Source organism: Myotis davidii, unplaced genomic scaffold, assembly GCF_000327345.1.
Source record: "Myotis davidii unplaced genomic scaffold, ASM32734v1 scaffold46, whole genome shotgun sequence".
In the NCBI taxonomy this organism is placed as follows: Eukaryota; Metazoa; Chordata; class Mammalia; order Chiroptera; family Vespertilionidae; genus Myotis; species Myotis davidii.
The window spans coordinates 2,706,021-2,723,428 of NW_006383006.1; the positions used below are offsets into that span (position 1 = coordinate 2,706,021).

The 17,408-nt window shown below is 40.8% G+C and overlaps 1 protein-coding gene across 4 annotated transcripts in view; it reads left to right on the forward strand.

The window, feature by feature from the left end:
- The window catches only part of TP53BP1 (tumor protein p53 binding protein 1), a 110,229-nt gene that overhangs the window by 69,640 nt on the left and 23,181 nt on the right, over window positions 1-17,408 (forward strand). For all 4 annotated transcript variants that reach the window (XM_006778024.2, XM_006778023.2, XM_006778026.2 and 1 more), the window contains exons 15-17: window positions 2,950-3,007; window positions 5,809-5,901; window positions 11,609-12,092. In XM_006778024.2, coding sequence (XP_006778087.1) covers window positions 2,950-3,007; window positions 5,809-5,901; window positions 11,609-12,092 — 635 coding nt within the window. The remainder of the gene's footprint in view (window positions 1-2,949; window positions 3,008-5,808; window positions 5,902-11,608; window positions 12,093-17,408) is intronic.

Consider the following 17,408-nt stretch of genomic DNA (forward strand, 5'->3'; position numbering starts at 1 on the left):
TGTAAATGCAGTTTAATGGAGTTAGAAAAGGAAGAAGTCTTAAAAGAGATTGTAAAGTAACATTCAGAGAAGTTGGCTAAGAGAATATAAAGCCAGGGATGGCTATGGGGAGGAAAGTTACAAGAAGAAAACAATGTCAGATACAGAAGTGAGGTCTAGTAAGATATTTCTAAAGTACATTGGGTTTGGCAATTAGGATCCATTTGGTGACTCTAGCAAGAACTATATCAGTATAGTGGTTTGGATGGGAGCTACTGAATGTAGTTGAGGCATGATGGGAGAAGAGGCAGCAAATGTATTCTTCTCTTAAGAAGTTTTTGTTAAATATGGAAAGTTAGAGGGCAATGCAGGATTAAAGGAGATTTTTCATTTTTAGACTTCGAAGTCTAATCAGGTATATAGACTGAATAGAAATATCCAAAAGAGAGATGGATTAAAAGTGAGGGAATAGGGGAAATAGTTGATGAACCAGGCCCCTGAGGGAGTTGTGAGGGAAAGCTTTCAAAGACCACTAATAGGCCGGTGTGGCTCAGTGGTTGTGCATCGACCTATGAGCCAGGGGGTCTCGGTTTGGTTCCTGGTTGAGGCACATATCCAGGTTGTGGGCTCGGTCCCCAGCGGGGGTGATCGATGGTTCTCTGTCATCATTGATGTTCTGTCTCTCTCCCTCTCCCTTTCTCTCTGAAATAATGATAATAATAATGATAAAAAAGACCACTAGTAGAGTGAGTAAACTTGAATAAGAGGGATTTTTCATTCTTTGAGAACAAAGAAAAATGTTACCTAAATAGATTTTCAGTTCTTACTATACACCAGGCATTTTACATGTACAGCTCACTAAATCTCCTGACAAACTGGTAAAGTTGTGTTTTTTTTGAAGATCCCATTATTGTCTACATTTTACAGTTGGGGAAACTGAGGCACAGGCCAGTTGAGCACCTTTCTTAGAGTCATACAAATATTTAATGTGGTTCCTTAATTCAAACTAGTTCCAAGAACCAGAAGTCCAGTTTCAAATTACAGTGCTATTCTGCTTCTCAGAGCTTATTGGTTTGAATCTTAGAACCTCAGTATAAATTAAAGTATTACATGTTTCTATCCTTATCATCTTTTTTGAAATCAAGTAGAGCTTATTAAGAGAGTATGTAGCCGAAACCGGTTTGGCTCAGTGGATAGAGCGTCGGCCTGCGGACTGAGAGGTCCCAGGTTCGATTCCGGTCAAGGGTATGTACCTGGGTTGCGGGCACATTCCCAGTGGGAGATGTGCAGGAGGCAGCTGATTGATGTTTCTAACTCTCTATCTCTCTACCTTGCTCTCTGTAAAAAAATCAATAAAATATATTTAAAAAAAAGAGAGAGAGAGTATGTAGTAGTCTTGATTCTTTAGATTTGAGATTACAATTGGAAAGAATTTAAATGAAGCTAAATGTTAAGGATGACCATATTATTACTTTTCAGATAATAGGAGCATAGAATCAGGCACCATACTCAAAATTTCACTCATCTCATCCCCTCAACAAACCTGTGAGGGTGGCCCTGTTTTCTCTCTCTTATAGGAGAGAAAACGGACTCAGAAGATGGAGGCGTTTACTCCCAGGTGGTACTGCTAAGTGCTGGGGCCAGAGCCTGAGCCAGGCTTCTGTTTCAGAGCTAGGGCTTTAACCACTGAACTTCAGCTGCCTCCTTGGTAGACTATTTAGATTATGTTGGGTCATGAAATTGTAGAAATTTTAAAAGTATTTGTTATTTTTTTCTGAGGCTGGAATAAATTGTCAGTGAATAAATTTTAATCCCTTGATATTAGTGACATTACTTTGAAAATATGGGATTCTTTTCAGTATTATTATTGATTCTTTTTCTATTTCTTCTTTTTTTTAAATCCTCACCCAGGGATATATTTCCTCATTGATTTTTATTTTTTTATTTTTTAAAGAGAGAGGAAGGGATTGAGAGAAATAAATATCTATGTAAGAGAGAAATATCGATTGGCTGCCTCCTACATGAGCCCCAACAGGGGATTGAACTGCAACCCAGGCATGTACCCTGACTGGGATTGAACCACAGCCCTTTGGTGCATGGGATGACATTTCAACCAACTGAGCCACCCCTTTTTTGAAAATGTTGTTTTTCAATTATCTGTCTCCAAAGAACGTTAGGAAGAACTTGAGTACTTTCTATGTGTGGGTTCTCATAAAACTGCACTCTATTTAAAATTTGCATCCAAAGACATTTTCCTACATAATTTATCTTATTAAACTTTTCTTGTTTATTTTAAATTTATTTGATTTTTAAGTTAGTATTTTTAAGTACATATTTTAAAAATTCTTGTATGAGACAAGATAGTTGAGATTCATCTTTAAATGTTACTGCTTCATTCTGTTTCTGAACAAACTGATTAGTCATCTGTAGGAAGTTTGAAAAAAATTTACTGATAGAAGTGAGAGAAACTTGTACCACCTCTCAGTCCCTTTCCCGCCGGCAGGCTCCAATCGCCTGATGGCGAACTGGGGATGGGTGGTAGGGGATGAGGGTGGCACCAGGCCAAGGTCCCTGCCCTGCTGGTCGCCCCACACACAGAGGGTGACCTGCAGCAGGGGCGGGGCTGGCGAGCAGGCTCTTTGTTGGTCCCTTTCCCTGGCCATTAGGCACCGATCACCTGATGGCAAACAGGGGACCGGGGGCGGGGGGTGGCGGTGGGGGGCAGGGCTGGCTGTGGGCAGCTGGGAAAGATGGCCCTAATTGCAGGTCAGGCCTAGGGACCATACCTGTGCACGATTTTTGTGCACCAGGCCTCTAATTAAATTATAAATCTTTTTCTGTTTCCTTATTATTCTTACCCATTTCTTTTTGTTATTTGTTGCAAATACGTACTAGTAGAACAGGTTTTTTTGGTGTAATATTAACTGAATTCTCTTTTTCTTTCCTTTCCTTGCTTCTGTTTTTATTAAGAGCCTGCAATTGGTGAAAGAAAAAATGGATCCACTGTTGTTGCTGAGGCTGTTGCCAGGTAACTAGAGCTGGTTGCTATTTAGAGGAATTCAATATACAAAGCCGCTGTACTGCAGGGAAGATGATTTATCAAGAGAGGAATGAAACTTAAAATATAACTCCAGCATAAAGGATTTAACAATGTGTTGAATCTAATATAGGCTTTCTTAAGTCTAATAAAGCTTTTGCTATACTTGGAACTAAGATATTTAAAGGTGTTTTCCTTTCTCCCTTTTGTTCATGTGGGACAGCGTCCTTTTTTTTTTTTTTTAACCTTTTTTTGTTGTTGCTTTGGTGAGGCAATGGAGGCTTTAACAAGAGATAGGCTTAGACCTTGTTCCTCTGAGACCCTCTACTCAGCCGCAGCCTCAGGCCATTTTCTCTTCTGTTTGCCAAATTTGCTGCTGCGTTGAACTGTTATTTTTGCTTTGTCATGAAGGCTGTGATGCTTTGAGCATGAGTATGACTCCATCCGGAGGCTCTGGTGGGTAAGCTTTGCCATCTGGTGGCTGTGAGAGTAAAATTGTTTTATTGGTTTCTGGCATGAAAACAGTAGCAGCAGTTTGTGAAATATAGGTGAGAATGTTTAAATCAGGCTAAGCAGGTACTATAAATAAGTAAAGCGGGCTAAGTGCAAGACCTTGAAGTGCTGAGGATGACGGCCAACTGAACACCAGCCCTATTTGAAAGGCTGGGGAGGAGGATAGTCGGGGTTCAACTCCTGTTTGGTGGGTCAAATAAGGCCTATGTGTGGACTAAATTTGACCTTCAAGTTTCTGGCCCCTGTCTAACTCCTTTGATCTGTACTTAGCTATATGTTAGAGAGATTAGTTGTACTCTGGGCTCTTACATATTTAATCTAAAAAATAGGTACCTTAGGGTCCTTACAAGTTGAAGACTAATGATATATAGTCTTACAAGTTGAAAAAAAAAAGTTTATTCTTGATCTCTCTGGTTTTAACAGAATTACATACTAGATATAACTTGTTATTGGTCTGTACATGTGCCCATTGAAAGGGACCAGAATATGCTGCTAAAGCTTCCCAAACCCTTTGGAAGGGATGTAGGGTTGGGAAAATACTTGAGGCACATGATTGGATTGGTGGATCATAGGATGAGGAGAAATTCATTGGTATTGTTGTGAAGCAAATTTTGTATATGAGAATCTAAATTTTAAAAGTGTTTGACTATTCATTTTACCATTGGGTGTATAATAAATCATTTAAAGTAAGCTCTTGAAAAGTTTTTTTTTAATTTATTAATTTTCGAGAGAGAGAAAACATTGATTTGTTGATCCACTTATTTATGCATTCACTGGTTGATTCTTGTATGTGCCCTGAACTGGGATTAAACCTGCAACCATGGTGTATCGAGACAATACTCTAACCCAGTGGTCACCAACCAGTGGTCTGTGAACCACTCCTGGTCCGTGAGGTCCAGAAGGTTGGCTATTGCTGCTCTAACCAACTGAGCTGCTGGAAATCTTACCATTTGTGACAGAATGGATGGATCTGGAGATTATTATGCTAAGTGAAATAAGCCAGTCAGAGAAAGACAAAAACCATATGACCTCACATGTGGAGTCTAATGAAGAAAATAAATTGACAAAATAGAAACAGAGGCATGGATACATGGAACCAACTGATAGCTGTCAGAGGGGAGTAAGTTGGGGGTGCTGGGTGAAAGAAGGTGAAGGGATTAGCCCAAAAACATATATATATCACACATAGACACAGACAACAGTGCAATGATAGCCTGAGGGAGAGGGGGGTAGTGGCTAGGTGGAGGCTGGCAAAGGTGGGGAGATGGGGGCAGAAAGAGGCTTTACTTCGGATGCGGGGTGCTCATCGCAGCATGCAGATGATGTTTATTGAATTGTACACTTGAAACCCATATGGTATTGTGAACCAATGTCACTCCAATAAATTCAATTAATAAAAAAAAGAGGTAAGCTCAGTTAGAATATTTTAAATGCTCATTGCTTCCTCTGTATTTGGGTAAAGCAGTACCACTCCTTTTTAAATATATTTTTATTGATTTCAGAGAGGAAGGGAGAGGGAGAGAGATAGAAACATAAATGATGAGAGAATCATTGATTGGCCGCCTCCTGCATGGTCCCACACTGGGGATCGAGCCCGAAACCCTGGGCATGTGCCCTGACTGATGTCGAACCCATTACCTCCTGGTTCATAGGTTGACACTCAATCACTGAGTCACACTGGCCAGGCAGTACCACTCTTTTTTAAAACAAAGTGTCATCTGTAACTGGGCTCTGTAACTTGCTATCATCTTCTTTCTCAGACATTTCACTGTTGAAGGTTTCAAGCATATACAAAAGTAGAGAAACAGTATAATAAACACTGTATATTCATCACCCAGTATAAAAAATTACTAACTCAGCCCTGGCTAGTTAGCAATTTATTTATTGAAGAAACAGGACTTTATGTCTTATGGAGTTTTTTTTTACATTTCTGGACCTTGCTGATTGTGTATTGTTGAAAGTATTGCAGATGTCCCCCTTTCCCCCCCGCCATTGACCCCTCCACTCTGCCCTCGCCCCCTCACACCCCCTCTGATGGTGTCTTTATGGTATTTAATATAGTCCTCTGTCCACCTTATGTCCTGCAAATCTTCCTTGAGAGTTTTTAATTATGCTAATATGAAACAAATACTCTGAGAATCTGGATGTTGGTGTAAGGCAGTTTGGAGTTTTCGATGCAGAAAAAAGATTTTATTTCCTCTGTACCTCAAAGGATAATCTTCAGAGGTTCATTTTGTTTCAAAACTAACACAGTATATTGCTTTAATTTATTGTCTTAGTCCCCAGAAGGCCATGTCTTTGCTTAGCTGTGTCTGCGAAACCCAGCAAGAGGATGAGGCTCAAAGTCAGGACCCCTGCTCCACACCTACCAGGTGAGCATTATTTTCACAGCATCTTCTGGGCTGTATTTATATTGATTCATAAAATGGTGGTACCAAAATTTAGAATATAGTGCTACTATTTTGTAACTTGAGTTTACTTTATTATCTGAGGGACTGTAGCATATTCTAGATTGATTTATAAAGATTTATAGTTATGAGAAGTTTTTGTTTAAAAAAAATATTATTGATTTCAGAGAGGAAGGAAGAGGGAACGAGAGATAGAAACATCAAGGATGAGACAGAATCATTGATCGGCTGCCTTTTGCATGCCTCCCACCGGGGATTGAGCCTGCAACCCGGACATGTGCCCTGATTGGGAATCGAATTGTGATCTCCTGGTTCATAGGTTGATACTCAACCACTAAGCCATGCTGGCTGGGCTATAATCATGAGAAGTTTTATTGAGTAATTTATAGATATAGTTTTTTGTCTTTATCTGCCAGTTCTAACAATTTGAAATGATTAAGTCTTCATATATTTATGAAACTATTATTTTATATTTCCAAGATTTATTCTCTTTTTCTTAGGTTTGGAAATGTTTATTTTTTATTTTCATTTTTTAATATATTTTATTGATTTTTTACAGAGAGGAAGGGAGAGAGAGAGCTAGAAACATCGATGAGAGAGAAACATCGATCAGCTGCCTCCTGCACATCTCCCACTGGGGATGTGCCCGCAACCCAGGTACATGCCCTTGACCGGAATTGATCCTGGGACCTTTCAGTCCGCAAGCCAACGCTCTATCCACTGAGCCAAACCAGTTTCGGCGGAAATGTTTATTTTTAACAGACTTTTAATTTCCGTTTAGTTTCCCATAGCAAAACTGAGATAATGCTTAACATCCCAGATTTAAAAAATATATTTTATTGACTTTAGAGAGAAAGGGAGAGGGAGAGATAGAAACATCAATATTGAGAGAGAATCACTGATTGGGTGCCTCCTGCATGCCCCCCTACTGGGGATCAAGCCTGAAACCCTGGCCATGTGCCCTGACTGGGAATTGAATTGTGACCTGGTTCATAGGTTGACGCTCAACCACTGAGCCACATCGCTTGGGCTTAATATCCCAGATTTAAATTTTGTTGGACCTGATGGAATTAAGATTTTTCTATAATTTCTTTACTCCATAATTTCTTAGAACAGCTTTGAAGCCGAAAAAAATTTTTTGATTTACAAAATATTTCTTTGCTATTGATATAATTGAAGAGTATTTGTTTGGAATATATGAGTCCTATATTTATTATAGGGGAAGAAGTAATGACAATGAAAATAAGTTTTTATTTTCATTATGATATATGATATCTGTCATCTCTGGAATTTAGTGATTTTATAATTAGAGAATATAATAATGTTTGTCACTAGGTATCTAATAGTGTTATTTGCAGCATAATTTCTGTATTCTTTATTGATAGAAATATTTAGAAGGAACATGTCAGTGCTTTTATTGGGCATTCTGATGATTAAATGTGAACTTGTTGGTATTGTTAGGAATCAGCTAGCCCAGATTATATCCTCTATTATATCAAGAAGCTTGTTGGGTGAAATGTCACTTTGTGTGGTTCCAAAATTGGTGTGGTAATGGCCAGCAATTACTAAATTTATCAGTGGCATTGTATTGCCTGTCTGTTTTATTAGACTGTCTTACAATAGGCCCAGCTGCTGGGGATTTTGTGTAGCCTTGATAGAAAAAGGACCTGCGCCGAACCGGTTTGGCTCAGTGGATAGAGCGTCGGCCTGGGGACCTAAGGGTCCCGGGTTCGATTCCGGTCAAGGGCATGTACCTTGGGTTGCGGGCACGGACCTGCAATCCAGCTGGATTTGGCTTCAGTCGCTCTACAGACAGATCTACACTGAGAACAGAATAGTTAGAAGTTTGTTAAATATGGAGATTTATTCTTCTCTGTTTCACTTAGGATTAATTTTGCCCAGGCTTTTTCTGCTAGAATTTCTTAGCATCAGTGCCTAAATCTGGCATAGAGTGACCAGAATAGAATTGTGTAGCTGGAACTAATGAAGAGAGAGGGGTGTGGTCCTTCTTACAGTATATTGGATTTCTCTTGTCTTCTAAAACTTTGTTCTGGTGCTAAAGATTTCTTCTTTTTTGTTTCTTGGGACATTAATATATACATTCATGGTAGATATTTCTCAGTTGCTTTATTATGTCTACAGAATTTATGAACTTGTTAGGAGTGGGAAACACTTTTTGGAGTATGTGTTGTAATTAAGCTTTTGGTTTTTACCAGCTGTTCTATGTTGGTCTTAATCAGCAAATCTTGCCAATCAAAACTATATATATATATATATTATATGACCCTGGGTGGGAAATGACTATGATTTTAACATCATTTCATTTGACTGATGCTAATATGAGAATTATAAATACCAAAATTCTAATATTTGATAGGAATCTGCTATATATTGCTAATATTGCAATGAGACACATTTAATCTTTAGAGAAAGAAGAATTCTTCTGATTAACTCATTTGGGGGGAATAAAGCAACCTAATATTTATCAATTAAGAATTAAATGTCTCAAATAAAACAAGGCTTTGCTTTAGAAGTGAATATCTGTTCAGAAGTTCTATCCTAAATAAGCAGCTTATGAAGTAAAATGTGTAGTAAGCTTTTTTTGTTTATGTTGGGGAACAATGGTAATTGAATTATTAAAATAGTTAATCCAGTCATGTCCCACCTAATTTTTGACTCACTTTCATTATTGCTTAGCTATTAATGTGTTAGTTCTTAAAGATTCAAACATGAGTATTCAGTTTATAAAGAAGATGAATTGCATCTCCTTAATTGCTTTGTCTTATGCAGCTAATATTGATTGAGCATCTGTTTTATACCTAGTACTGTGCTAAATAATCTATTCTAATAAAAAGGTAATACAGTGGGGCCTTGACTTACGAGTGTCCCGACTAACGAGTTTTTTGAGATACCAGCTGTCTCTCGGCCAATTTTTTGCATTGAGTTGACAGAGTAATTTGAGTTAACGAGCTCCTTAACGAGCTCGGTCTCAGAACGAATTACACTCGTAAGTCAAGGCCCCACTGTATGCTAATTACACTGGAAGTCTTCTGGACAAAGCCACTGTGGCAGGGACCCAGGCAGAGGCAGTGAGGGGCTATCAGGCTGGGAGGGGAGCAGTTAGGGGGTGATCAGGCTGGGAGGGGAGCAGTTAGGGGATGATCAGGCTGGCAGGCAGAGGCGGTTAGGGGTGATCAGGCTGGCAGGAGAGGGCAGTTAGGGGGCGATCAGACCAGCAGGCAGAGGCGTTTAGGAGGCAATCAGGCAGGCAGGTGAGCGGTTAGGACCCAGATTGTGAGAGGGATGTCCATCTACCGTTTAGGGATCAGGCCTAAACCAGCAGTCAGACACCCCCCCGCATGAATTTCATGCACTGGACCTCTAGTTTTTAAATAAGATCACTTATAAACATTGTTAGAGGTAGGTGTTACTCATCTGTCTCCTGGTGGTCTTATTCCTATCTCTTCATTGAAACATCTATTTCATTCAGTTGAGGTTCCTGACACCCAGGACACAAAGTATAACAATCAATTTATACCAGGCCTTTGGTTAGAACTCTATTCTAAATCCCTCTTTGACTTCCAGTTTTTTGTTCTTTTGTGTGTGTGTGTTTTAAATATACCTTTGTTGATTTCAGAGTAGAAGGGAGAGGGAGAGAGAGATAGAAATATCAATGATCAGGGAGAATCATTGATCGGCTGCCTCCTGCACACCCCCTACTGGGGATCGAGCCTGCAACCCTGGCATGTGCCCTTGACTGGAGTCGAGCCTGGGACCCTTCAGTCTGCAGGCTCACACTCATCCAGTGAGCCACACCAGCTAGGACTAACTTCCAGTTTTGATAAACAGAGCTAAGCATGATAGAAACCTCAGAAACCTCCCCTTTTCTCTTCAAGGTTCAGAGCAGAGCAGGCCCTATGGTAAGAGCTCCTCCCAAGCTGGCAACTGCTCCACCTTTCTCTGGTCAAATGCTTACAGCAACATACAGCATAGTTTGTAGATCCTTTATCCTGTATGTTGTCTTTTGGGTGTATCTCAGCTTATGCATTATAAAATACTAGAGGCCTGGTGCACGGATTTGTGCACCAGTGGGGTCCTTCAGCCTGGCCTGTGCCCTCTCTCAATCCGGGACCCCTCGGGTGATGTAGTAGCGCGTGAAGCAGCAGGTGGTTGGGGAGGAGCCTGGGCCCTGGCTGGGCGCCTCACCGCTCCTGCTGATCCCTGCCCTGCTGTGCCTGGTACTGCCACGGTGGGAGAGGCTTGCGTCGCCACAGCTGCACTTGCCAGCCATGAGCCCGGCGTCTGGTGCCCAACGGTCAGCTGAGCAGTGCTCCCGCTGTGGGAGTACACTGACCACCGGGGGCAGCTCCAGTGTTGAGCATCTGCCACCTGGTGGTCGGTGTGTGTCATAGCTACCGGTCGACTGGTCATTCGGTCGCTTAAGCTTTTATATATATAGATGACACCCCAAACTAAAACAGGTTCCAGATGTGATCTTACTGTGGTCAGTTCAAAATGGATCCTTTTATCTTTATTCTGGCCATTATGCATGTAATGTAACCTAAAAATTCATTAGTTTGTTGTTTGTAGTATACTTATTCATTTGAACTTGTAACTTACTAAAAGTCAAAGGTTATGGACTTTTTTTTAAAGTTATGGGCATTTTCTACATGGGCATTTGCTAGTTATACAATTAGCTTATTTAATCAGAGTAGTTTTGTGCAGTTAACCAATTGAGAGAACATGAATTCTTTTGTTTAAAATACATTCATTAGACACTTAACTTTATATTAAGCCCTGTGGTGGGTGTTTTAAGTATAAACTTGAATAAGACATGAATGTCAAGTTTCTGTGTAACCTGCTCACTTGGAGTTAATCTGGGTCTTTTTATTCTGATGTATTGTTAAAGACATTTAAAGCCTCCAGGCACCTTAGAGCTTCATGGTACCTGGTTTGCAGGAGACATTCATCAAATGCAGTGAAATGAATAAGTCACTGACAGCCAAATGGTAAGTCTAGTGAAAAGAAGTTGGCTGTATCTTGAGACACCAAGTCATCCTGAAATGGTTAGTTGTAGATATACTAGTAGAGCTTGCGAAGCTAGGATCTCTTCTTTTGCTGAAATTGTTGGTCAGGCTTAGGTGTATCTAAAATGCCAGTAGTCATTTAAGAAATGTTAGAATCATTTATAAAGTCAGAGGACCCTTGACCTAATTGATCTTCTTTCCCCCTTTTTGTTTTCTTTATTTACTGTTCTTTTTTTAATTTGTGGCCCCCCCCCCCTTTTTTGTTATTTTTATTGTTGTTATTTGTTGTTTAATTGAGCTTTTGTGAAATAGATCCCTAAGCTGCCTTCATTGTCTGTGACTTCAATAATGGCTTTATATCTTCTTATTTAATTTATTTTCCTATGTCAGAGTTTATAGTTAGTGATGAAAAGAAGTATTATGACTATTTTATCATCACAGTGGAATTTTATCATCATAGGAGTGAAATTATGATGAGAAACCTCATAAGGGAATATTCTTGGTCATTTTATTTTCTCCCCCACATTTCTCAAATTGTCAAATTATGGTTCCCCCTTGCCAGTATGCACACATGAGCATGCACATGCGTATGTAAATGCACGTGCGCTTACTTGACATGGTTTCTTTATGTGGTTGATTCTCAGGGGGAACTTACTCCATTTTCCAAGTACTGAAGATGAAGAAGAGAAGGAAGAATTGGAAGGTGACCAAAGGACCGGGCAGCATCAACAAACTACGAAGCCCAGTAGCCCCGTCAAAGACCCTGCGCCTCCTGCCTCCCAGCAGAAGGCCACAAAGGGGCCATCCAGTCTGCAAGAGGAAGCGATGGAGATAGATGTGCTAGACGGCCAGAAAGAAGGGTGGAATACCAATCAGGAAAAACCTAGTAAGACCTTGATTGAAAGGCCCAGCCAAAATAACATAGGAATTCAGACCATAGAGCCTTCCCTATGGATCCCAGAAACTGTTTCAGCAGCGACCCAGACTGTAAAAAATGTGTGTGAACAGGGGACCAGTACAGTGGATGAGAACTCTGGAAAACAGGATGCCACAGTTCAGACTGAGAAGGGGACTGGTGAGAAACCAACCAGTGCTTCTGGGGATGACACAGAGTCACTCCACAGCCAGGTGAGAGAAGTGCTGGCTTCCACTCTCTGGATTCCCAGAGAATTAAGCTGTGGTACTTTTACCTAATGATAATCCTTCATAATTTTGTACAGACCAGTAATTAAAAGACAAAAACAATTTATTCAGGATAGAGAGAGGGTAGTGAAAATTATGAGTAGCTGTAGCTAATAAATGGTCTTTTAGGGAAAATGGAATAGTGCTAGAGTTTGCCAAGTAGGTCTTTACTAGAAAAGAAAGCCAGGAATATAGTCTGTCTGGGTCCTATATTCTTTTAAGTTGTTCAATCTTTTCCTTCCATTTTGCTATCATTTTGCAAATGATATCATTTACAAATCCTTCTTTATAATTATCAGAGCTAATTGTGTTTGCTCCAAGTCTATTTCACCATGGTTCACAGGAATTGAGAGTGTAAAATGTAAAGGAGGAAGGAGTAGAAGAAGTATGAAAGATAGTGTATTAAAAACAAAGAATAATAATAGGAATAGAGAGAGATGGATGGGCACAAGTCTCTAGGGGACTAGGGACTGCAGAAAGTCTCAGACTAGACTTAATGGGAGGAAAAGCATTGGGGCTGATGGAAGTGAGGCTGGAGGAGGAACAGGTTCTTCGGAATAGAGTAGGGAAGTAGATCCTCGTTACTGAACACCTGTCGTATGTCAGCATTGTGCTCAAGACAACCCGTGAGGTTGGTATCATTACTCCCATTTCACAGGTAAAGAAACAAAGCTGAAGAGAGGTTAAGTAACTTGCCCAAGATTTTGCCATCAGTAAGTGGCAGAACTGGAATTTGAACCCAGCATGTCTACTTCAGAATCAGTATTCTTTTCATTATGCTATGTTGCTTTTCTATATTTTAATCATGGCCTGTGTAGTCTTGTTATGTCTACCTTGCCTCTCCAAAAACTGTTTATATTAGGCTTTTATAGTGACACAGTCTGTGAGATCTAAGAACTTATCAATTCATACCGATTCAAATAGCAACAGTCTTCTGGATATAGGGGTTCTAGCATATCAGATCCCATTTTCTGTCTGTTTATTTTCACGCTTAAAGTGTTTGCATTCTGCTGCATAATTTTGGTTTCTCTGCTTTTATAAAAAGTTAAACTTAAAGAGAGCAATCATGTGGGAACCACTGTTTTATATTTTCCTTTTCTTCCCCCTATTCTACTTCTCTAAAATAGGGAAGTAATCTTTTCTCCTAGCTCATCATGATGATAGGAGCCAGTGAGCCAGTATGCTTAAGGCCCACGCTTTGGAATCAGACCACTTCATCTGAATAGTGAGGATTAAATGAGATAAGGCATGCGAAGCCCAAAGCTCGGGGCCTGGCACATACTAAGTGCTCTGTCATTGCTGGGGGCTGCTGTCACTACCACAACCTCTGCTGATACTTTAGTAATTTACCCCTGTGTCATGCGGAGTGATGTAACATGTAAGAGCTCATTGCTTATGCTGAGAAAAAAAAGAGGCTAGAAAAAGATAGAGGTGAATGGGTAGAGTTTCATTTGGGAAAGATGAACAAGTTCATGGTGATGTTAGCACAACAATGTGAATGAAAACGAGGTTTTCCAAGTGTCAGAGCTTTGTAACTCCCTGCAGTCTGGATAGGACTCAGGCCAGTGCTTAGAGAATAGTATAGGCAGCTACCTTTGACAGTCTTTAAATTTTCAAGTGGATCTGGAGCCAGGTTTCCTTTCTTTCTTTTTTAAAATTAAATCTTTATTGTTCAAATTATTACAGTTGTTCCTCTTTTTTTCCCCCATAGCTCCCCTCCACCCGGTTCCCACCCCATCCTCTGCCCTTACCCCCACCCCCACTGTCTTCATCCATAGGTGCACGATTTTTGTCCAGTCTCTTCCTGCATCCTCCACACCCCTTTCCCTCCCAAGAATAGTCAGTCCATTCCCTTTCTGTGTCCCTGATTCTATTATAATCACCAGTTCATTCTTTTCATCAGATTATTTATTCACTTGATTGTTAGATTCACTTGTTGATAGATGCATATTTGTTGTTCATAATTTGTATCTTTACCTTTTTGTTCTTCTTCCTCTTCTTAAAGGACACCTTTCAGCATTTCATATAATACTGGTTTGGTGGTGATGAACTCCTTTAGCTTTTTCTTATCTGTGAAGCTCTTTATCTGACCTTCAATTCTGAATGATAGCTTTGCTGGTAAAGTAAGTTTAGCTTTTTCTTATCTGTTAAGCTCTTTATCTGACCTTCAATTCTGAATGATAGCTTTGTTGGGTGAAGTAATCTTGGTTGTAGGTTCTTACTATTCATCACTTTGAATATTTCTTGCCGCTCCCTTCTGGCCTGCATAGTTTCTGTTGAGAAATCAGCTGACAATCTTATGGATACTCCCTTGTAGGTAACTAACTGTTTTTCTCTTGCTGCTTTTAAGATTCTCTCTTTGTCTTTTGCTCTTGGCATTTTAATTATGTGTCTTGGTGTGGTCCTCTTTGGATTGCTTTTGTTTGGGGTTCTCTGTGCTTCCTGGACTTGTAAGTCTATTTCTTTTACCAGGTGGGGGAAGTTTTCTGTCATTATTTCTTCAAATAGGTTTTCAATATCTTGCTCTCTCTCTTCTTCTGGCACCCCTATAATTTGGATGTTGGTTCCCTTGAAGTTGTCGCAGAGGCTCCTTACACTATCTTGATATTTTTGGATTCTTTTTTCTTTTCCGGTTGGGTGATTTTTACTTCTTCGTATTTCAAATCTTTGACTTGATTCTTGCGATCCTCTAGTCTGCTGTTGGATCTCTGTATAATAGTCTTTATTTCAGTTAGTGTATCCTTAATTTCTAGTTGGTCCGTTTCCATAATCTCGAGGGTCTCACTAAATTTATCGACGGTTTCTAAAAAATTCTTGAAAAACCTTATAAGTGTGATTTTGAAGTCTATATCCAGTAGTTTGCTTTCCTCCATTTCTGTCATTTGTGACCTGTTTCTTTGTCTCCACATTTTTTATGCTTCCCTGTGTTGATAGGGTGGCTTTGTGTGCTAGGTGTGTTATAGGGCCCAGTGGCTCAGCCTCCCCAATTACCTGAGGTAGACACTCTTTGTACACCCCTTTGTGCGCTGTGTGCACAGTTTTGTTGTAGTTAAGCCTTGACTGTAGTTGGTATCACTGGAAGGAATTGACCTCCAGGCCAATTGGCTGTGAGAATCAGCTGTGTCTGCAGTGGGAGAACTTCTGTTCTGGAGACACCCTTATGGGGCAAGACTTGCTTCAGTGGGGCTTTGGTGCTCCCTGAGTCTGCCCCCTGAGTGTATCCTTTATGGATCTAAGGAGTTGTGATCTGGATGGTCCCACTCTGACCACTGGGTACACTGGCTCTTGGATGACTAAGGAGGTGCTAATTTAGCCTTTTCCTGAGGCTACCCAGCAGGAGCTATGGAGAGATCTGCAGATTCCTCCTCTTTGGGGTTTGGAGGTGCCTAGATGAGGCCCAGCTGTGAAGCAATGCAAGCTGCTGTGGGGCCTTGGGCCTTCTTTTGGAAGTTATGGGTCTCTCTGACCCAGCTGCAGTTTGTTAGGTAATTTTAGATTGCAAAGGGTCAGGTCATTCATATGCAAAAGCCTCTGTTCACAGCTTGGGTGGGGTGGGGTGTCAGGGAATCAAGCAGCTATGGCTGAACCTCAGTCCTCCCCTAAGAGGCCCCGGGTTTCAGTGTCCCAAGGTAATCGCTGCAAGCACCTCTGAGAGAAAGCCACCCTCGAGTTCCGACTGATGCCAGACAGTCCAGTTTCTCCCAGTGTGAGTCTGGGTCCCCAGAGACTAGCCCGGAACTAGAGTTCAGAGCAGTCGGGAGCTTGAGACTCCCTCCCAATTGAAAAAGACAACTGTGTCCTCAGTTGCCAGCCCCTTTCCACGTGTGCCTCTGTACTTCTGCACTTTACTTCTGCACCTCCTCTGAGTCTCGGTATGCTTTTCTCTTTCCTTCTAGTTGTAGAATTTCCACTCAGCCAGCCTTCCTGTGGTTCTGGATGATGTCCGTTTTGTCTTTTAGTTGTATTTTTGAAGTGGTTGTGCAAATCAGCAATTTCAGGTGTTTACCTATGCTGCCATCTTGGTTTCTCCCTGGAGCCAGGTTTTCTATGAAGGGAATGTATGGTTTTATTTTCATTTTGTCTTAGTAATGACAAAATTCTCAAGTTATTTTATCTTTACAGAGATCACTTTTCAGAAGACTTTAAAGAAAGAATAAGCATAGCTTTCCTTTTATCTGCCCCTTTCCCTCTCTCCTTTCTTATTCTGTCAGACATGTGTAAATGTCTCTCATGAAGTGATCATTTGTCTGGGTGTTGGTAATGGAAGAATTACAAGGAGGCTTCTTGGCCACATTTCAGGGATGTGTAAAGCACCGAAATCTTTCAGACCCAGAGAGGTTCGGGCTGTCATGGTTCTTACACAGGGGCCCCTGGCAGTTGAGGTGTGACAGAGCAATGCTCGGGCCATTCACTAACCAGAGTTGTATGTATAGAAGTATTTAAGGAATTGGTTGAGTAACATTCCATCCTTTTGATTTCATTTTTATTTATTCACATAATTTACATAGTTCCTTTTTAATACATATTTTACCTCTAAGATGGGGTTGGAGTAGGAATTATTCAGGCAAATTATCAAAAGTTGTAGGTAAATTACTACCACATTGTCATGAAACGCCCAGAATCCCCATTATTGCAGCAGTATATATAATTCTTTGGAAAGGCTTGGATACTTTGACACTGACTACTGAAAGTAAGATTAGTCCACTACAGGGGGAATAAGTGGGGAGAAAGTGTGTGCATTTACCCTTCAGAATTATAGACCCAGAGGGTACAGGGGAGGGTGTGACTGTGGATAAATGTGATATAGGTGTTATGAGGAAACATGTATGTAACAGTTGTATTCAAAATGTAGGTCTTAATTAAACTATTTAACTGATTATTATTTATGGTACAACTAGATCAGTCAGCGGTTGCCAACTGGTAGTCCGTGAGGTCCGAAAGGTTGGCGACCGCTGATCTAGATACAAAGTACTAATTTGCTAATATTTTCTGTTTCTGGACACTAGTTCAGCTCTTTAGTTATAATCTACTAGAGGCCCAGTGCACAAAAATTTGTGCACTCGGTAAGAAGGGGGGTCCCTCAGCCTGGCCTGTGCCCTCTCGCAGTCTGGGACCCCTTGGGAGATAACGCCCTGCTGGCTTAGGCCTGCTCCCGGGTGGCAGAGGGCAGGCCCAATCCCCAGGTGCAGGCCCTGGTCGGGCTCAGAGCAGGGCCGATTGGGGAGTTGGGGCGCCTTCCCCTGTCATGCACAGAGCAGGGCA